Source organism: Polyodon spathula, chromosome 18, assembly GCF_017654505.1.
Source record: "Polyodon spathula isolate WHYD16114869_AA chromosome 18, ASM1765450v1, whole genome shotgun sequence".
In the NCBI taxonomy this organism is placed as follows: Eukaryota; Metazoa; Chordata; class Actinopteri; order Acipenseriformes; family Polyodontidae; genus Polyodon; species Polyodon spathula.
In genome coordinates, this window is record NC_054551.1 from 19,419,717 (window position 1) to 19,442,644 (window position 22,928).

At 39.7% G+C, this 22,928-nt stretch overlaps 1 protein-coding gene across 2 annotated transcripts; it reads left to right on the forward strand.

Annotated features, from left to right (window-relative positions):
- Positions 1 to 8,686: 8,686 nt before the first annotated feature.
- Positions 8,687 to 22,674, forward strand: LOC121294105 (lysophosphatidic acid receptor 3-like). Of its 2 annotated transcripts, none has more exons than XM_041217674.1 (3): positions 8,687 to 8,950; positions 10,981 to 11,737; positions 21,448 to 22,674. In XM_041217674.1, exons 2-3 carry the CDS (start codon positions 11,002 to 11,004, stop codon positions 21,750 to 21,752), a joined length of 1,041 nt encoding a protein of 346 aa, XP_041073608.1. In that variant the 5' UTR covers positions 8,687 to 8,950; positions 10,981 to 11,001; the 3' UTR covers positions 21,753 to 22,674. The 2 variants fall into 2 exon arrangements, with proteins under 2 accessions (XP_041073608.1, XP_041073607.1); XM_041217673.1 differs by having other exon boundaries at positions 8,688 to 9,076.
- Positions 22,675 to 22,928: the final 254 nt, after the last annotated feature.

Here is a 22,928-nt window from a genome sequence, read left to right on the forward strand (position 1 = left end):
AGTTTTCAGTTCATTTACCTTGTCAGTCCCAGATACCACATAAGCCCAATCTAACAACAAACGAGGGAGGAATGTTCTCTTTTCTGCCAGGAAACAAATCTGCAATAACTTTAATGAGAACGTCTGTTCATATTTCCCCTGTACTTTTCTCCACATCTGTAGTTTCTGCGGCGACATCCACAGCAAAGCGTTTGTCCCAGAAGTGACCGCACTGTGCAGAAATGACTAGGACTCACATCTACCCCAATGAATCCAGTAACACTGGCTGTCGCTCTTATTGACCATCTAGATAGAGTTTTCGTAAGTTATATTATTTCAGGACTCAATGATGGCTTACCCACTGGTGTTTTAACTCCTCCCTCATTTCTCCACATTTGCAGTAATCTATGATCTGCTCTAAACGATCCCGATGCAGTGGATTTTTTGCTCAAGAAAGTGACTTCCAAAGGTTTTATGTTCAGCCCAATTTCCTGTACCCTCCTTTCCATCATTCTGCATTAGTCCACTGGGGGTCGTGATTCGCAAATATTCAGGCAAGAAAAGGCTCATTATTGATCTATCCTCATCTCATTCAGGTTCTATTTCCAGCATCAATGACCTGATTACCCCTGATAAGTTATCTATACACTAACACTAGGGGCATGGCTCTCTAAGGCCAATATCACAGATGCAAGTCATGCCCATTCATCCTTCCCAGTGGCATCTCTTCGGAGTACAATGGAAGCAGCTATTTTACCTTAGCCATATTCCTGTTAACTTTTTAAAACAGTGAAGCACATTTCTTATGAGAATGCACCTGCAGTAGATTCCTGTGAAGTGCACATCCCTCAGTTTTATGCATTTAACCAAAATAAGTAACATACATATTTAACCAGAATAAGGAACATACATTTTCAAAAGAAATGTACTTCACAATTGTATGTAATTAGCAGGTATACAATTAAATGTATTACACTTATTACACTGTTATTGCTATGCAATTAACAATAATCTACTGTAATAGGACTTAATAGGATGTGCGTCTGATATTATTTCAAGTTGGACTTCAGTGCTACTTGCATGATTTGTCTCTTAATAAATCCAGTATATATTGAACATTTCACCAGCCTAATTGTGTTTACAATTAGAGAAACAGGAACTTCAGCCCTCATAATAAATTATGAGGTATTAGTGGCAATTCTAAAGGTTTTCTTGCATTCATCTAGATAGATTTTTTTTTTTGGTCTGGCAACACTGCACACATGTCCTGCCGACTTTCATTCAGTCATCCTTGTGATGCAATGAAAAGAGCATTTGGAACGTATATTACACACTATATATACTTTAAGGCGGCTAACAATTGTTTTAGTAAAAATGCTCAAAAAGAAGACTTCAAAAGTGCATCTTATGATTGTGGCCTTAAACAAGGGTTAACAGCGGCTTTACATATCGATCAGTGGAGAGACCCAGGGTTTGGAATGAACGACTGACTTTGCTTTTAAGATTTAATATTACAAAAATAAGTGCTGCATATTTCTTTAAAAAAAAAAAAAAAAAGTGGTAAGTAATATTAATGTAAATAAGTGGTACGTAATGTTATTAAATATTTCACGGGGCGAGAGCCAAGGCTGCAAGAGGAAGGGAGTGTTTTTTGCAAGCACCGAGTGTATGAGGGCCACATCCCAGGAGGAAGTATGACAGAGCCTTCTTTCATAAGGAAAGATATAGCGCATGTGCTGCAAAAGAATAGTACGGCTGGTGGTCCCGTCTGACCACATGAATAACCTGTGGAGTTACTGGAACTCTAGGTCGGAAGAGTGAGACTCACTATCCCCCAAAAGATGGACCGGCTCTCCGCTGAAGACAAACAAAGACAGCATGCCAATGTATAACATAAAAGCAAGAAGAGACAAACAAACAATGACAAAATAACTCATAGATGGCTAGTGAAATAAGCTATGTGTCGGCCATCCGCTTGGCGTAGAAGGAAAAACCCTTCTATTAGGGGAAAACCTCCGGTAGTCCTGGATGAGAGGGTGCCCCCACTTCGGGCATGCTAGCTATAGACTGATGAGCTGCAGTGATATTGAATGGCAGCAATCGGATGTAGGAGTTGGCAGCTGAAGAGGACCAACAGCCATGGTTTTGATCAGATGATGGCTGATGCGGGCTCTGGCTGTTGAAGAGGCTGCGCCAATCCTGAAGGTGAGTGTGGAGTAGAATTGAGGAGAAAGACCTGCTCTGGTGATGAGAGCGGAGAGGTAGGAAAAGAATCAATGTCTGGTAATGATGCTTTTGGAGCAATCAATGAAGAGGGAGTCTAAGGAACTGAAAGGTATTTTAATAGATATGAACTTAGTTAGAGGAGAAAGGAAAGAGAGGGGAGTCTATGATATTTGGATGAATTGACCTTGGCGAAGCTGGTCTGTCATGGATGCTCTCAGAAATAGGGTATAATGTTGATCTGGAACTAGAGAGAGGTCGCAGAAGCGGATGCCTATGGCTGGGAAACTGGATGATGAGGAGACAGAATTCTGAACTTTTCAAAAATCCAAAGGCGGCGGTTAGGTACATTGCTTCCATGACAATGTCGTTGAATGGATTCAAACACCCTGACCTGAGAATTGATATCAGGATATTGAGGATATCTGTGGTTTTGAGGGGAGTATGGAAGGAGATGCGGGGGGGCTCTTGGTGATTCTATGGAGTGTCAGGCGTACTGCTAGGATGGAGAGAAGGGTCGGCAAGGGGATGGACATGCTGCCAAAGTGGACTTGAATTCCTGAAATGTGGTTTTTTTATAGAGGTTGGAGATAAATGCAGTGTGTCCCGAGCATGAACAATTAAAGCTATGATCCAGTTTTCATTAAAGGATCTGGGGTATATCCTGTTCTGAGCACAGAAGGTGGAGAAAGCTGTCCAGCCTGTTGCATAAGAGGAGCGAGTGGCTGGAGAGAGGGCTGCTGGCATATAGGGTCTTGCTGATAGAGGGAGGTTGGAGAGGGTTAGATTTAATTGAAGGTGAGCTGCTGGAATGGCGGGACTTGGAGGGGAGATGGAGCTGCTGCTGGAACAAGGCTGCGGAACTTGACAACCTGTAAGGAGGGAGCGATGAATGGGCATGACTGTGGCAGGCTGGCGAGTGGAAAGGCCCAGAGACTGCAGTTCAAAAAATCCTAATTTTATTATAAAAAAAAAAAAAAAAAAAAAAAAAAAAAAAAAAAAAAAAAAAACACAAAAATAAAGTGCACAAGGGCAAAACAAAGATCTTTAGACACAAATAAAGCAAAAACAAAACTTACAAAAAAAATAAGGTTTCCAGGCTGGGCAATGCCTTCACTGGATTCAAAACTTTCAAACAACCACAAACACCAACCTGCTTCCTCAACTCCCTCCTCCCAAATGAGAAGCAGAGGCCTCCTTTTATGTCAGGTGGCTGGGCGCTGATTGATCATTAATTAAGTTAATCATTTAATCAACTAATCAACCCCAGCCACCTGAACATAAACCCAGGCAGGTAGGGGAAATTAACCCCATCCCTGCCAATTTAAAAAGGGCAGAGCTTTGCTCTGCCACACATCTCCCCCCCATGTACAACGTACATCAGCCGCAATCGGCCACCCCTCTCGGGCTCTGGGGACGGCGACGGCTCCTCACCCCTCTTGGGCTCTGGGGACGGCGGCGGCTCCTCACCTCTCTTTATTGGAGTGACCGGGGCATCTCCCATGTCTACCGCCAGGTAATTAACTACCATGAGGGCAACCTCTGGGAAGGACGCCGGGTGGTGTTGTTCCTCCCACTGTTCCCACCTCTCCCCATCTCGACGCCACAGCGTGTTGATAACTATGGGGAGATCGTGGACGAGGTCTGCCTCAGGGTGCATCAACCAGTCCCAGATCTCCTGGGACAGTGGTGGTGCTGGAGTTAGTGGGGTGGCCCCTGATGCCCGTGGTGAACACTGCACCTCTTCCTGGGTCTGGTTGTAGGAACATCCTGCCCAGTTGTGGCCGTCCTCCTCACACCGGACACACCAGTTTGCTGGTGGCACATCTGGGCAGGACCGCCAACGATGGTCCTCCTTCCCGCACCAGGAACGCCAGGGGAAGAGGCTGGCCGGGTCCTCCAGCGGTGGCTGCAGCAGCTTACATTTCTTCAGCTGCTGCTTGTCCTGCATTTGCCGCTGTCTGCTCTTCTTTCCCATTGTTTTTAAAAAAAAAAAAAAAAAAAAAAAAAAAAAAAATTATCCCAAAAATTCCACAAAACAAAAACAAAATACTGCTCTGAGCCTCTAGGTGGCGCTGTCTCGCTTCTGACACCATATGTGGCAGGCTGGCGAGTGGAAAGAGGCCCAGAGACAGACTGCAGTTCAAAAAATCCTAATTTTATTATAAAAAAATCCACAAAAATAAAGTGCACAAGGGCAAAACAAAGATCTTTAGACACAAACGAAGGAAAAACAAAACTTACAAAAAAAATAAGGTTTCCAGGCTGGGCAATGCCTTCACTGGATTCAAAACTTTCAAACTAACAAACAACCACAAACACCAACCTGCTTCCTCAACTCCCTCCTCCCAAATGAGAAGCAGGGGTGGCGGTTGATCTAGATGCTGCTGCCATTGCCACTTTGGGCGCAGGTTGGATGAGTGAGCGGTGGATGCGCATACCCTGCATGCGTTCACCCTGACCCCACTGAAAATGCAGTTAAACAGATCTATGTCAAGGGCGGACCAATCAATGATATGATTATCGTTCGCCAAGATAGAGGCTGCTTTTGCAGAGAATGTTTTATGGTATTCATAGAACACGGTGCTCCCGTGTCTCACTGATAGTTCTATATCATAAAACATATATTGGTCTATCTCCTGGTGTCGATGGGGGTATGCAGTACACAGAACGTCTAGATAAATGGAAAATCCAACAACGAACCCGCGGGATTTCAGCATGATACATTTTTGTAATACTACTTTGCGATCAATGAATTCATATGCAGTGATGAGAATGGTAACCAAGTTGATGTCTTTACCTTCAATTATTTGTCTTCAGCTCAACAGGGTGAATGTGTAACGTTTGATGGCTGCTGCTGATGGGGAACCTGAAGTGGATGCTGTAACCAGGTTCTACCCTGGAACACTGATGGATGGGCCTGGGGGCGGGGCTGAAGCTGCCTAAGCTGAGGCGAGCAAGGGAGCCGCTGAAACAAAAGATGCGGTGAAGGTGGGGTACAATGGTGGTGGAGCGATTGTTTATACTATCTAGACGAGTGTCAAAAGGCTGCATAAACTGCTTCATGTCGTTGATAATTTTTTGATGCAACTCTGCCATACGGTCTTCAGTTGCAGGTAGCTGCTGGGTTTCTGCTATACTTGCAGGCAGCTCTGAAGTGGTGACGTATGCATTTGAAGCTGTTGCTGAGTGAGCAGGGACGGGGGCGGCGAGTGGAAAAAATGGGCTTTGCCGAGTCAGTCTCGCACAAAAGTAAAAATAATGTGGTCCGATTGCTTCCAGGTAGAATTTGGATTTCCTTTTCAAATAATACTTTTGACCCTTTGCGGTCTTATGTCTGACCAGGTCCGACATTACAATTTTCCCTTTCCAGTCCAATGTCGGACCCTGTCCAACATTATCAAAAAGACGTAAAGCACTGGTCTCTAGTCTTTTTTTTTTCCCCCCCCAGAAAAAGCAGAGAAATCTTTCAATGGCCGAATGAAACCGAAAAAAGGTTGTTTGTCATAGTCCCATGCATTACAGAGATAACAAGGACATAACAATGACAGTAACTGATCCTGCGTCTAGCGCTCAAAGAATATCACTGACATTTGCAGAGATTTTTGAGTTGTTATAGTAATAAAATAATGACTTGGATCGCATTATTGAGGAGTTTGGTGATAAAATCAATGATCAGGACAGGATTTATCAGTATGCACGTCTATAAAGAGGTATGTGAAAAATGCAGTCGTTTTGGAACTCTCTGGGTCAGGCTGAAACAAAGGCACAGGAGGTATCGGGGTGTTCCGTGGATTCTTGGGGTCAGAAGAAAAAGAGGTCCATGTTCAGTGTCGGGTCCAGTCTTGGTTCAATAATCAGTCAGGCAGTTGTGCTGCCAGGTCAAAACCAAATCAGGAAGTCGTACAAAAAAGAATCAAAGGGTCGGGTAGTCAAAGGGTCAGGAGCCGAAAATGGAATCAGGGAAGTCAAACAGACAAGGTTTCATTCACGATAATCAATGTAATATCCTCTCTTTCTCTCTGTCTTTTTCTTTTTCTCTCTCTCTATACTGGGCAAAAAGCAAAATGCAAGAGAAAGAGCTGAGCTGTGACTGGGTTTAAAATAGGGAGTCAATGATGAGAGGCGCAGGTGAAATTAGGAAGGGGCGAAGCCCTGGCTCATGCCCCTTGAACTCCACTAAAGTTAACATATTTATGTATCTGCTTTGCTTGTTTTTTTACAGTATCTGAATCACTGTTTTTTTTAATCTGATGAGATCATGGGTATGATGTAAGGTTAACCCCCATAATGCTGCCAGAAATCATGTTTAGCAGCAGTAAAGTCTGATCGCAAAAAATGCAGCGAACGAAAATAATAGAGTTCATCTGGCATCCTGCATCAGCAGGTGTTGGCTGAGGCTTTTCCAAACAACCCAGTTTCATGCTGAGTGACCTCAGCCATAAGGACTCAGAGGTCCTTCTCAGAAAACTTTTTTTTGTTTCGTGCGCCAAGAGGACATTGCTGCTCTTTGTCTAACATTTTTTTGGTTTGTATTTTTCGTGCTCCGCAAATGTCTCTGCAAGTGAGGCTGCTAAATAGACAGATTCACTCATTGAGACCCTCGTTATCATGATTGCAGCTCATTATTTGTGCGTGTTGAGTAATTTGCATTGCTCTTAAGCTTACATAGGCCGCAGTGCAAAATAATTGCATGGCTGCAGTGCAATTTGAATTTTGGATCTGCAATTATTTGCACTGCGCCTATACTTATATTCCCCCACATATGCGGTAGGTCCAGAAAAAAGATAATCAGAATGCAGTGTAAAATTAAAATTGTCCAGAACTGTTGGCAGGTAGTCTTTAAAAACAAATTCAAAAACAATTCTAATTCTGCTGATACAATTCTTAAATTGGTGAAGAATAAAAAATAACAGAGCTTGTGTGATTAGTATTTTTATTAAATGCAGAGCTCCAGAAAAAAGATGGGGAGAGGACAGGACAGACTATATAGGGCATCATGGGAATTTAAGTTATGCTCTGGTGATGACCTCATAATGGAAAGGAATAGAAAAAAAAAACATTCTTGATAAAGCCATAAAAAATAACAAAACCACCAGACATAATTTACCCACTAGATGTTTTCAAAAAAACCAATTTTGGCTGGAAGACCACAAATCAGGCACGGACAAGGAAGAGAGAATAGCCTAAAACTCACATGTGAGATGCATGCATTACCTGTTAAATGTTACCTCCAATGTACAAATAAAACATGAATTTGTATACTTTGTTTTAGAAAAATCTATATTTAATTGACATTCCGGTATAGTGTTTGAAAGTGGTACACCGTCAGAATGTGGTACTATTATCAACGCGATACACTGTCACATTGAAAGTGGTACACTGTCAGATTTTGGTACATGCGCAATCAATTGTGATCTGATGGGTGTTTTCCTATTGTCGAACAGAGGTGCATTTACCATTAAACACTTTTTTTTGCAAACTTAAACTGGAAACACAATCAGTTTATCTAAAAAGAAGAAAAAATCACAACTAACAATGCAAAATGAGAGGTCCACTGCTAAGCTGCACATGTAAAAAAAATGTACAAGATCCAGTGTATTGCATAAGAAATATTTGCACACTTTTTTTAAAGGTGGAATAATATGATAAATTACATTAGGTGTAGATTACATGTAAACGACTGGAAAATGTGATAAATTCAAATTAAAATGATGTAAAAGACCGAAAACAGCATGACGTACCAGATTTGAATGGGCAGTTCTCCTTCTTAGCGGAAGTGGTTTACATGGTTTAGGCACGCGAGAGCAAGCGCAGTATGATGCCTACCACTTTTTACCAGGTACCTGAAAATAACATTACACCGGTACTTTCAGATTTAAGATTCAGATTTAGGACTAGACCACTGTGTTGTGCCAGTCAGTGAATATACAATCTGGAAAATGAAGAACAAAAAAACCATGTATAGAAAAAAAAACAAAAAAACAACTCGAATGATATTTTGGTGACGGGAGGCAATATATTAGATTCATTTATAGGGTTAAGAATGATATAATTACAGTGTATTCCAATTAACGGCATACATAATTGCATATTACTGTAAATTTAGAAAAGTGAAGCACATTTCTTATGAAAATGCACATGCAGTAGATTCCAGTTTAAGCAATAACACAGTGCATTTAACCAGAATATACAATTATGAGCAAGATATGATATGAACATTTTCATAAGAAATGGGCTTTCAAATTGCATACAATTATCAGGAATACAATTAAATGTACCTGCAATGGACTGTATATGCTGCTGATAATTGCATAAAACATTTGTCACACGGGTTATGCAATTAACTAAAATCTACTGTAATATGATTTAACATGACGTGTTTCGTATTATTTAAAGTTGGATTTCAGTGCTACTTGGATGAATTATCTACCTGCATGAATTCAGTAGATATTGAACATTTCACAAGCCTAACTATGTTTGCAATTAGAAAAACCATGAACTCTGATACTAATACTGATACTAAAAAAAAGAATTTCTTCGCTAGACACTTTTTTTTTTTTTAGAGAATAATGTTAACGTAGCCTGACATACACTACGACTGCGCCCAGGCTTGCTTTGTCTTGCCAAAGTTATTTTTCTTCTCTGCCTTCTTTACAGAGTTGACAAAGAAAGAGCTACCTCATTTGCTTCAGAGAAGTGGAACGAAGCCAAAAGCACGACGTATAGGGGAAGAGACAAGCAGAAGGTTAGAGAGTTGGTTGAACGTCTTATTTTATACAGCTGAATCGCGGAACCTTTGAACATTCTATATAGATCCTATAAATAAACATAAGTCGGAAAACAAATACATTTAAACGAAGTTAGACTATCGGTAGGTAAAGACGACCTTTGTGTGTGTGTGTGTTAAAAACTGACTAAATAGACAATGTTGAACTTTTTCTAAGTTTAATATAACATGTATATTTTATTGATCTGTTTGTTTGGATTTTTAAAAAGGAAACAACGGCAGCATAACGGTTGTTAAATTGCATGTTAGGCTTTAGTTAACAAGTACGCCTTTCCAAGCTGTTCGGATCTTACTTTTTAACCTTAAGGAATCGACATACTGCTGCTTCTTGTGTTTGTTTATTTGTTTGTGTTTTATTTTGTATTAAGTGGTTCTGAACAAACGAGTTACTACTTTAAAATGAACGCGGTATTTCGATCGAAATGCATATGCAACAGGGTGTTGCATGTAAAGGTGTTCAATTTTGCGTTCCTTGTTTCATTTAATTCAGAATCTGCCAGAGACTCTTTGTTAATATGAAATCATATGGTTTAGACAATCTCACCAAATCTGTCATAATACAATAGTAACTGGTACTATGCTACCCATGGGTAGGGTACTCTATGCATTTACTAATGCCTTAACATCGTGTACCATACTTCTTGGAGGTTTACCATACAGTACTGTGATTTACCGTACTAAAAAGTATTAGTTACACTTTACTATGTTTTACGGTGATATACTGGTGGGCCATACCCACCACCTCCTTTTAGCCAGTACAACTAGTCCATTCAATATGAATTCAGTAGTTCACCCATACTAATATCAGTACCAATAATCTGTTTCTGTCAGCTAATCTATAAGGTGGCCACATTTCTCCGTGTTCAGTGGGACAGTTTGGGATAGTTCAGGCTTCAACTCGCAAACCAGTGCATTCTGGTATGTTTGACCTGTCTCAGGTACCATTCTTACCTTTAAGAGAAGCAGGACTACGCTTACCAGAATGCATTGGGTTGCGAGTTGAAAAGCTTGAACTATCCCAAACCGTCCTGCTGAACAAGGAGCCATATGGTCACCTTACTAATATATCAACTGTTAATCCTAATTTTAATAAAAAATATTCATATTAGATATTTGTAATAGACTTTGTTAACCATACTTCCTGAAGGGTATTTAGAAATGCTATGTACATTTAGTGGGTGCTGTAAGTGATTACACATTGTGCTCCAACCCATTTAAAACAAGCTTACATGCACAATGTATGCGCTGTATTTTGTACATTATGTATGTTTTGGAACAGTGTGTCCTGAAACTATGCCAACCACACATTGGTGTTTACTATACCAAACCAAAAAAAAAAAAAAAAAAAAAAAAAAAAAAATTGAAATACTTCCCATGATATAGTCAAAAAGGAGTAGGGCCCCATACAGTAGATAGCCAGGATAGCACTGAATCCATGTGACACGTTTGCCCCTGCCTCTAATGTCGTGAATGTGGCAAAGCCAGGTGTCATTTGGAATCTGTTGCACTTTGAATATGGAAGTCTTTGTCAACCAAGTACGTGTACATACTATCCACTATCAGAGTCTGTCAGATTTGAAACTGGTTTGCAAAAAGGGAGTATAGCTTTTACATCTTACAGAATGCATGCCATTTCAAATGTCATTCATATCTATTTGTAAGTGATACCCCCAGCCAGAACCTGTTTAAAGGTCTAGCAACCAGGCAATTGCCCAGGCCATGAGGGGGCCCACTAGGCTATGTTAGGTCATATCTACAGAGTAGTGAAAAGCATACATTTAACACAAAAAATCATGATAGTTCTGCATATGTCACCTTAAAGTGCATTGTCTAGTTCATGACAATGTTTAATTTTACGACAATTGTTAATATAAAATGGTATCAGTGTCGTTTAACAGGTGTGCAATAATAATTAGGCCTACTGATATTCTGTGTGCAGTTTGAGCAATAACAGCATATTTTCTCTTCTGGATCATCTTAATCCACAGGGAAGCTAAAAGGCAGCCATCATGAACGAGTGTCACTATGATCAGAAGATGGAATTCTTCTACAACCACAGCAACAGCAAGACTGAAGATGATTGGTCGGGGACCAGACTCATCATTATTCTGGTTTTTGGTTCGATATTCTGCGTCTTTATCTTCCTGTCGAATGCAATGGTCATAGCAGCAGTGATCACCAACAAGCGTTTCCACTTTCCCTTCTATTACCTACTTGCCAATTTGGCGGCGTCAGATTTTTTTGCTGGAATAGCCTATGTTTACCTTATGTTCAACACAGGGCCAGTCTCCAAAACACTCACCGTGCACCGCTGGTTTCTGAGGCAGGGTCTACTGGACACATGCCTGTCAGCCTCCTTAGCAAACCTGCTGGTCATTGCGCTGGAGCGCTACATCTCCGTCATGAAAATGACGGTGCACAGTAACCTCACAAAACGCAGAGTGACTGTCTTAATTATCATGGTGTGGGCAGTTTCTATTTTCATGGGCGCTGTGCCCAGTTTGGGGTGGAATTGCATCTGTAGCCTTGACGACTGCTCGATACTGGCACCCATTTATAGTCGGAGTTACCTGGTTTTCTGGTCGGTCTCCAACCTTTTGGTCTTTTTTATCATGGTGGTCGTGTACATGAGGATTTATATATATGTGAAGAAGAAAATGATTGTCCTGTCACCTCACACCAAAGGCTCTATAAGTCGCAAGAGAACCCCTATGAAGCTCATAAAGACGGTGATGACAGTTCTAGGTGAGCGGGACCAATTATTTACATTTTTTATGAAGTGTGTGTGGGGGGGGGGGGGGGGGGGGGGGCTTAAAGTTGTACTTTACACTGTATTATTTACATTTTCAGAGTATGTCATTTCATATTGGTTATATGCAGTTTTTTGTATACAGTGCTCCCTCGCTATAACGGAGGACACACAATATGAGCAGTTTTTAAACTATAAATAGCTTGGCAGTCAGGAGTACAGTTCAAAGCGACAGATAAGCAAACCAACTGCAAGAAGGAGAGCGGGTTGGGAGAGGGGAAGAGGGAATGGGCTCGCCTCAGGTTAGGGTGCCGGAGTGGGGCTGAAGCGTTTAGTCTCCCGGAGAAAGACACAGCTCCTCTCATAGCAAAAAAGTAAATACTTTAGGAAAGATAACCACATAATAGGCCTAATATTTATTTGGTTATAAAATTAGTTGAATAAGATGTCTGTGTTATGCTGAATAAAATGGCAGCACAGCATTTCTTCATTTTGATACTGTATCAAAAGGGAGAAACAGAAATGGAAGTTAGACTGAGAAGTTGTTTTCAGTTTGAACACCGGTACTGTATTTACTGTAGAGATATTGCATGCATCACTAATATAGGGAACTGGGGGACATGCTGCAAGAGCGTTATATGAGACGTGTCAAGCACTGTAATCACAAGATTATTTCATACAAGTCTAACAATTTTTTAAAATTCAAACAAACAGGTTTGCCATACAAGGGCTGTACACTATCCCCCTACTCAGGACTGTAACACTACTCTGACTAAATTAATGTGTTGGAGTCTGTCTATCTTTACCTCTTTGGTACAGAAGGAGATATTCAAAGCAGCTCAGATCTCCATGCTGACTACCTGACAATGAACTGCCCCTATTATCAGAGGATCCATTTTATCAAACTGTCTTCATTGTAGAGCATTAGCTGCCTGAGAGTGTCACAGGATCAATCATTCTCACGCAGCTTGTTACCTTGACTAAGAGAGGGTGTAGTTCCCTAATGCAGCTGACTTAAATCCTACTGAGTGTCAGTGCTGGTTCTTCCTCTTTTACGCCACACTTATATTGTAGGGTCCTTTTTCAGCAGCTACTGGAAAGACCCCTAAACGCTGAAACACTATATTGAGGTGTTTAAAATTCATGACTGTGCATGTATCATTTTGAGAGGAAGGTTCAAGGTTGTCTGAACAGCTAGTAAGTCAGTTGGTGCTATGTGTTTATGTGGCACGTACACTTTTATTGTGTGTTGCTGTAGAACTCAGTCACATTATAAAGTTCCAATGCAGAGTACTCAGTAAATAAACATAATAAAGGGGCCATTAACAATTGCCCTATTCTCAATGGAGGGGTTGCCATTGAAAAATACAAATAAGTCTCACCTTTTTTCACCTTATTTTGGTATTACCTTTCCAGTAATTTGGGTTTCCATGTTGTTTTCTTTTAGGGAGAGAAATTCTCCTTTCTAAATGCAAACAAACTCATTAATATTAAAATATGGGAGGACATATTTAAAAGTGTCAGTCTGTGTTCTAATTTGGCCTTGCATGACGAATGCTATCATGCAGCTTTCTTAACTGGGTTTCCACTAAGCTTTTAGTTTGGGTTGAATCAACGCAAGTGCAGTCTGCCTTATTTGGACACAAACAAGTTTAATAAAAAAAGCAAGGTACACAAAGCAAAAAAAAACTCTAGCGTGAGGAGTGTGCGTGCTACGTCATGTTCTCGTGACAGTGGAGAGAGAATTAGGAGTTTCTAAACTGCATCCTTTAACACAATATATAACATTACTGTTCATTATTGTCTTAAAGTGGCATTGCTGGTATTTTGGATCCATGTGGTCACTTTTATTAACATTTTGTTGATACTTATTATAACACAGTCAGACGGATTTCTCAAGGTCTTTAGAACAAAGTGCAATGTGTTATCTTGGCAATGGTAGAGGGTAGAGTGATGTCCTCTGGAACACTTTGACATTGTCTCTTAAATCTTAAAGCAGTCTTTCAATAAGATTAGTATTTTAAAAGATACATTGGGTATCAAGACTGTTTACAATGCAAATTATAATGTCATTTTTCAGCAGACCTGGAGAAAAAACTGTAATAGCTGTAGTACTCATCACTGAGGTAGCAGTCTCTGACTTAATTTCCTACGTTGGTTAGAATTTGATTGGATTTGTAGTTTTAAAGTTCTTAATTTTTCTGGGATTTTTTTGTCACAAGTACATTCAAGTGTTTGAAAGGTGGCGTTTTTTCCCCCATGAGGTCCGCTCAGAAAGACAGATGCCCATCACACAAGGCTCTGTATTAGAGTGCACTCAGCGGCCGGGCTCATGTAAAGCATTCCAGGCCATCCTGGTGTGGACTTTGGTCCTCCCTCCCTCCCTCCCTCTAAGCAAATCCAAAGTACAGGACATAATCACAACAATTACAAGTCTCAACAGGTGGAACAAAGCTATAGGTAAACCTACAGGTCTTGACAGGTGGTATTCGAGCAATGAAATGCCTTTTACAAACATTAATATAATTAGCAGATTACTGCCTCCTGGGAGTGGAACTCCATCTAGAGGGAGTGGAAATCTACTTTCACCAGTGAACAGAGTCGACCCGTCTTTACTGGAGGTGAGCCAGCAGACGCTCCGCGGTGCGGCACCAAAGCTCGCCACCTTCAACTGAAGTTTGTTGTTTAGAAGCAGTTTTAGCTGGGTTGATTGTGGTTTGCACATATGATAAAAATCAGCTTGTTAAGTAGAAACAGCTCATGCATTAACAAGGGTCATCCACCCAAGGTCATAACTGCTCTGCGAGTCATAAAAAACAGTTTATGATCATGATTCTCGGACATGGATTTATTTCAGGCCAGACAAGAATTCGAAAAGCCTTACGTTGAACACAGGGAAATCACAGAATATGCAGAGACTGTTTTAATGAGAGATTGGCTCAGTAAGCATGCAGTATGTTTTCAGCAAGAGTAACGTTGCTTTAACTGAACTGGCTCAAACACAAAGTCTGGACATACTGCAGCTTAGCCTTGCATAAAACAACACATTTCCTTGCGTAAGACCCGTAGTCACATTTTTACACGAATATGGGAACTGTCCCTTGGTCACTGGACAAATGGAAGGTACAGGGGGAGTGTGCAAAGGAATGGATCCTCATGTCTATAAAATGCAGCCGGATTGAAGAAAGTCTTCACTGTGCTTGGTGTAAGGTTTTCCCACATGTACGTAATAGACTAAGGTGGACAGACCATGTAATTAAATAACTCTGTTCTTTTAAGTCTTTTGACTTCTGAATCGATCTTGCACAATGCATACGGACCGTGGCATTATTTCTCTACCTCAGAAGACTGCACTGTCATGGATGGGACGCTGCAAGCTGGAAACCAGCTGCGTGATCTCTTTGGCTCCAGGATGCTGTGGGCTGTGAGCTGCTGTGTGTATTTATCAGAACAGAACACATGGCAAACTCGCGGCCTGCTGTAATGGTCATCCATAACTACTTACATCTGTTCGAGGGAAAGAGAATTGTCGCAGCTCTTTGTTTCCCTAGCTTTTTGTTTTTATTACTTCAGTTGCAATTTATTTTAAACCTTACAAAGGTTTTAAATGTCTTACCTCTGCCAATTTCACTGATCCCCTTATCAGTTAATACTACCCTGCCCAACACATCTTAGTATCTATCCTAAAAGCCTAACCTGGATGTGTTCGAGTTATGGGTGGTATGGCATTTCCTGACTTTTGTGGCTTCATGCTTAAACTATACATACTTTTAATGATGTATTTTTTTTATATATAAATAATTATTCAATACCAGTGCAATAAATACCTACAAATGAAACAAGTCTATACCATTAGCAAACTATATCTAGGGCTGTCTGAATTTCCATTAGTTAGCACATGCCAGTTAAATGGTACTACTGTAGAGCTATGTATTAAATTTCATGTCCTGTAGTGAAATACCTGGAGTGGTTTACAAGCCATTTTTTTTTTTTTATTCTGCGGGCCATTTGAGCTGAAAGCGGAAGACATGTCACCACTCTGGGAAGCCTTGGATAACATACATTGAAATATGAGGTAATAGACACTGCCAGCATTTTAACAGCATGCCAGGCTGTATAAAACGATTGAGCTTAATAAAGGGTCCTTCTTACAGAGGTGTTATATAGTCAGCACTGGGGACAGAAAAGCTCCAACCTTGACTCCGTGTTCTTCCAATCCTTATTTTGTTTTTAAGACTGTCTGCATATGGGGAACATTTACCTTTGTGTGGTGGCTTTGTGACTGCCCTGAGATCAAGGTTGAGACTGCCAAACCCATTTCAACCAGATTTGAGAGTCTGCAGAAGTGAAAGGCAAGTGGCTTCTTAACACTGGTTGCTTTCATAGAAACGGGATCCGGTCTTTTCATTGTAGTCTCCTTGGGTTAGTTCAGCAGCTGCACTGGTAAGGAAAACACATGCAGTTAGATGCCAAACCCGGTGTTTATTATCAGGAAAATTCCGGTGTTATAGCAATAAGGGATGCCACTTGCATATTGATGAGGAATGAGCTTGAATAACTATCGAGAGGTAGCAAAGAGACCTCAAAGATGATAAATAGTCCTTCAGCATATCTGTTTACTACTGTGCAGTATATGGGTTGCCTGCATGGAAACACTGCCATTTTGATCCAAGTGAAGCATTTCTTTGTTTCCTCTAGTTGATTCTGATCACAGACAACGCAGACCGGTTCTCTAGGGTGACAATAGGCATTATGCTTGAATGATGTTGTGACTATTATGTCACCTTGATGTTACCGTTAAGTTACCGTGACGTGATTCTTTGTGTACCATCGAAGACTCGTTACCCATGTTATCATCACTTTGGTTTTTTTTTTTTTTTTTTTTTTTTTAAACTGTAAAGTGTATTTTTCACTTTTCAAAAAGGAAAAGTCACTCCTCTTAAATTGTCCTCTAACCTAATTGGATTAATATTAGTAAATATTTATGTATAGACATAGTCAAGTTAATTCAACTACGCGTTCGTGAAATTTACAGGTTCCGAAAGTCTTTTAGTGTTCCTAACACAGGTTTATGCAAGCAAGAAATCCTTGCATTACAGTGTATTCTACTGCATTGAACCATAACCACCCCATCTTATAGCATTTATAAAAATCAATAATGTGCTGAATCACAGAGATTTTGGGCTTGTGTCAGTGGAAACTTTGCTTCGTAAGTCAAATAAAACAAGTACAATAAATAAGTAGTAAGCTTTAAATACTGTGTTAGTATTTTAAACTTTTTTTGGTTGAAGTTGAAAGGAGGTTACCAAAATATCGCAGGATTAATTAGTCTCCCAGAGTGTATTTATCATACCTGTTTGAGCGGTGCAGAAATTTTGAAGAATGAAGGCCTTTGTTAAACGAAACTTCTTTTGTGCCCAACAGATAGGGATGTTATGGAGGAGCTGTCTATTCTGGTACATTATAAGCCACAGTACAGTTATCTCTGTTACACGCAAGAACACTGTTTACACAGCCAATGAGACAGATGTTGACAAAGGAGTTTACTTACATTTTTTTACTTTTTTTTTTTTTTTTACATAGGCCTATTTATTCTCCATAATTACATGTGCGTGTGTGTGTGTATATCGCTTTAAGAATGGACAGCTGTCACACGAATGATGATTATGTTTTGAGTTGTGACTGGTAAACATTTAGTGACCAGTCACTGTGACATGCAGCAGTTTTTCCTATATTGTACATTGTAATGGGTTTCCCCTAAAAATATTCTTTAAATACTTCAGTCAGTTTGTTGTGGGCAACACAGAATGTGTTCACAGTTCCTGCAGGTTCAACTAAATTGCAAATCTGCCTTTCGTCATGAAATATAGAGCTTATATAAAGCCTGACTAAGCTGATTTTTCCTTCACAGTGTAGTTATTTTCTTGCCATTAATGTTTTCTATGTTGTTTATGTTATGTTACTGCCATAATAGCATATTATCGTAGTTATAGAGACTCGTTTCTGTAATTGTGGTGTGTTTTTTTGTTTTGCATTATTTAAAACAAGTTAATTAAATTCAATATGTTGCCATGGGGCAAAGCTCTGAGGTCTTCCAACCGGGACAGGAGAACTCCAGCTAACTTTGATTGCTAGTTATTTAGTTTCGCTTTTAGATTGGTTTTTAAATGTCAGGCTTGCAGGTGCAAATCATCAAATCACTACGACTACAAAAAGTAATCAGCCTCTTGAGCTTCCATAAACATGCCACAAATATTCCTGCGATAAGCTTGTCAAAAACATTTTGCAATGAGCTGAGGAATCAGTGTTGTTGTGTGGTTATTGATGGAACACAGTAGGATCAGAATTTCAAACTGAACTCCACACAATCAGGTTCCAAGCAGAGCAGCCACTGTGCTCACCTAGACCCCTCGGGACACCTTCTGCATGCACTGCGTTCAATTATCTACCAGGCAATGGCAGATTGGGGTCAGTTACAATTGGAATTGTGTAATTTGTAATTAATTGCAATTTGTAGTTTGAACCATGGCACACCTGTGTGATTGTATTTGTAATTGTAATTACCAGATAATTGACCGATTACAGTTCAATTCCACACCTTTCCAAGCTAAATCATTCACAGTTCCACGTTGGGTTTTACATTGAGCGAACATTCTTCTCGTATTTTCAACCACTTTTAGTGAACCTGTTTGTTTGAAAAAAGTTCTTATGGTATGTTTCTGTATTTGTACCCGTGATTACTGCTTGGTAGAATAGACAGAGTAAGCATGCTAATGTGTGTAGCTAGTTATGCAACTTTTGAGTGTAATTAGAATTATAATTGACTCTAGCTCTGGCCACTACTTTGGACATTAATGCTTAAATCTGTCTCCTTTGAGGTTAACCATAATCTTTGTTTGTTTTTCTAAAATGGTTCAGTGTGTGATCAGAAATGTTTCGACATATGGGAGTATGCCACTTATTAGTTCTTACTCAAGTGTTGTTTGGGCCAGTATTAGGCTGATAAACCAGTTATTGATAATATGATTAGGAAAGCTACCAAACCTGTCTTTTAGTTAATAGTAGCCTTATAGCTGTTTTTGTGCAGTTGGATCCCAAATCATCTCACCTAACAGCCTAATCCTAACTCCATGAAGACAGATCATTTTCCCCCTTCCGGCAACATTCCCAGGGGCAGAAAATAAAGAGGAACTCATCTAAGTAGAACACTCAATACACCTGCAGTACGTACTGGCTACTGAAGATAGAACATAAACATAGAGAAGACTCACACTGAAGTGACTTTTTCAGGAGTTATTCTATCATTGATCATATTGTAAAAGGTAAACTATGAATGCTCTTTGGTTGTTATTGGCATAGTAATTCAAAAAGCAGCTTGGAGGCCCAGGAAACTGGGCATGCTGTTACATGAAAGCCTTTGCTGTTATTCATACCGTTGCAATAACCAAACTAAGCACTTGGCTTTTGTCTCAACTTGTTTCCACACAGACATAGCTGTAATATTGTGCCTGAATACCTGACAGACTTTAAACATGCAGCTTTCAACTTGGATGCAGGGATGGTAATAAGACCCCTATTGCATAGCAGGTTTTCAACCATTCCAGGTTTTAAAATGAGCCTGATTAGCCCCAGTATAGATATAACAAGCACAGGTGTGTCTTAATAAACTCTTACTAAAACCAGGAATGGATCAAACTGCTATGCCATGGGAGCCTTATTTCCATCCCCGGGATGTGTAGATATGGCTTTACGTGCCCTCAAGGGATGTTTGGTTGAAGTATATCCATGCAGGTTTATATTTTTAAAATTATTTTAATGTAACTCAAATATATTACCTTAGGAATACAGTATGCAGTGAATATTAAGTATCAGTCTTATATTTTTCCATGTATATCGTTAAAACAGCTTATCCAATTGTGATGAAACTTGGTAGTAACATTATTTAGCAGAAGTTAGAATACTTCAAGGAGGAGGAAGCTTGTGTGCCTGTAAGTGAAAGTATCTTTAAGTAGAGAAATGTTTGTGCTAGAGCTTTCTTCAGTGTACTCAGTACACCTTAGAATGTCTTTAGGTGTTTTGAAGTTCTGTATCTGTAAAGAAACTCAAAAGATGCCAACCATACATAGTGCCAGTCCTGCACTACTGGCTTGTGAAAACACTATTTGCTCTCGAGATCCCTTCATAAAAAGCATTGATAGGCACACCACTAGTCATTGAGCTTGTTGTTTCTTTAAAACAGAAGACGTTCTTCACCAAATGAAGACATTTTCAAAGCAGCGTTTAACCTTTAAGAATGTTTATCAGAAAATGTCTTCATGTCTTGAAAACAGCTCTTATTAAATAGCTCAAATTAAATAACACAGAAAACATAGAAAAATAAACTAAGAACTGAGGAGTCATTTCATTGTTCATGTTCTTGTAATCTGATCTCTGCCTAGAATTCCAAATTGAGAAAAACACCATTTACAGTAAATTATTTTATCTGTGTGAAAATATGGCTTGAAAATGTGGCTTGAGTGAGACACACCACATTGTATTCAGCATTCTAAGAACAGGTACCATATGAAGAAGGCAAGCTGTTCCAAGAGTAACATAACATACCAGTCTGATACCTTGGAGGAGAGTCTGCTAACTATACTGGCAGGTAAACAATGTGCAGCTAGTGAATGCAGACAGTGTAAATGCAGGTGTATTTAACCTGAGCTGGTGCATTTCCAAGAAGCTGCCCTTTGTACACTTTGTGAGGGTTCTGCTCACATTAAACAGTGCTGGGTGTGTCTTGTACTACATTCCTTCTTTTGTGGTGTTTTGTGCTGTGGGTGTTTTGAATGACCTGTTAGGGGTTTGTGTGTGGAGGAGTACAGCAGTATTCTTTGTTTTTTTTTCCTTTTAACATAAAATATGTATAAAACACAGGCTTTAGATTGTAGCATCCTAAGTTTATACTGGACCTACATGACAGCGCACATACTGTAGCATATCGCACTGTAAAGGGGGTCACCGTTACACCTTACAGTACTGGCCACACAGAGATAAATACAAATTCGTTATGAATCTGTGACCATTTTAAAATCATCTTCACAACTAGAAAATGTAATTAGGAAATAACTACAAAACATGAGCTCCTGTATGTAACCATAGGGGTAATACAGTAGATTCAGGCTAATACAAACCAGTTGGTAGCAGAACCTGTTCACATTAGTGATATGTTCAGAGTACTGATTGTAGTCTGTACCGCAATAAAAATACCCTGTCAAGTTTTTTTTTTTTTTTTTTCTTTTTTTAAAAAAGTCAAAGAATCACCCTTTGCATGAGAAATACAGAAACTGCTATGTTTTACACCGCACAGAATTATGATACACATTTTGGTTTCTACTGCTGCTGTTGGAATGCATTTCATTAGGATAGAGTCATTCAGTTTAATTATTCCCTCAACATTTTCCACCAGTGTTACCCTAATGGGCATAAACCCCACTTTATCCCAGGGCCCGTTTGAACGAACGATTTCTTTGTGCTGATAACAGGTTCTACTATATCATATTAGAATGTGGAATTCGGCTCTATAAAGAGGTTCTACTATATCATATTAGAATGTGGAACTTGGATCTATGAAAGAAGAGCAAGGACATGGTTAACATGTTACATCAGATTTTACACCCTATTATTATTATTATTATTAATAGTAATATTATGATGTCTCTTCTAGGTGTTTTTGTAATCTGTTGGACTCCTGGCCTGGTTGTTCTCCTGCTTGACGGTCTACACTGCTCCAGTTGTGGCTTGCTAGATGTGAAGCAGTGGTTCCTGCAGCTGGCCATGCTGAACTCCATCATCAATCCTATCATTTACTCCTACAAGGACGAAGAGATGCGCAACACCTTCTGGAACATGATCAGCTGTGGGATTAACAGAGGAAGGATTTCCAGGACCAACTCCAGAGCGCTGAGCATTGAGCCCATTCGTAGCACTGAGGAAAGCTCGATTTCTTTTCACAAGGAGGTCAAGGCGTGAATGCCATACTGGGACTCAGGACCTTATTTGTTGCTGGATAGCAAAGGATCCTGGACATCAAGAAGTGCTAGCTTATTCAATATCAGCTGTCTTTAGAAAAGCAGGAGGTGCCAGGCATTCTCAAAACTGCAAGTGGAAAAATGCCCAAAGGACAGCCTGAGTGATGCTTACTGCAACTAGCCAGCCCCCTGGTGGTGCTTCTCACTGTACTATAATATTGTGTGGGGAGGGATGTTTGAGTCATGCTTTGGGTGAAACTGATGTACTTTCTAATGCAGGTTTCATTGGCACATTGGGTGCACAGACGTTAGGCCAGAAGAAATGCCTGAAGGTAATGGTGTCTACAGTGTCACTGCATGCCCCTACAAGTACCGATAGCTTCCAAGCTGGTTTCTTCCTAGTGCATTACAATTAACAGATTGTAATTAATTAGAAAACATATCTGAAATTGCACCCCTAACTTTAAACTTTAATTTTTTACTATAAAAAGCTCAACGCATTGTTTCATTCATTTTTCTGTATACATTTAATCGTATGTGGCGCTGACTTAACACTGTGGTCTAATAAATCATTGAGATAATACATGTTCATAAATTTAAATGTTTTTGAAAAAAAGTAGACAAACTATTTACCTTGCTGTACTATACATTTTAGAAGTGCGTGTGCATATATATAGTGTAATACAGCCTCACTCACGTTTGCCCCTGTAAATGAGACCTAGCACATAGGAACTTGTAGTTTAGTGCTGACATACACTTTTAATAATACCAAAAACCAAAATCTAGCTCTTTTCAAATACTAACTAAACAAACACCAGAGCCTACTCTAATAACCCAGACACTAAGCTGAAAAACACACAGAAAAACAATACACAGTACCTTTTTCTGATAACACACAGAGTCAGGCTCTTCACACAGCAGCCCTGAAGGGACTACCTGTTTTCTTTAAATACTCTGCACCTGGTGCTAATTTACAATGATAGCCAGGTGCAGGTGATAATTAACCATTAAATACATTATCAAACAATAATAAAAACAATTAACACATTTTTGGCAGGGAGGATATTAACCCCCTCCCTTACTATTATATATATATATATATATATATATATATATATAATATATATATATATATATATATATATATATATATATTACTTCAAATAAAGTGCTTTTA

What these genes read in the sequence shown, in the direction of transcription:
- LOC121294105 (XM_041217674.1), top strand. Translation starts at nt 11,002, where the DNA reads ATGAACGAGTGTCACTATGATCAGAAGATGGAATTCTTCTACAACCAC. An exon ending in GACGGTGATGACAGTTCTAG is followed by an intron (nt 11,738 to 21,447) that starts GTGAGCGGGACC and finishes TGTCTCTTCTAG; the next exon opens with GTGTTTTTGTAATCTGTTGG.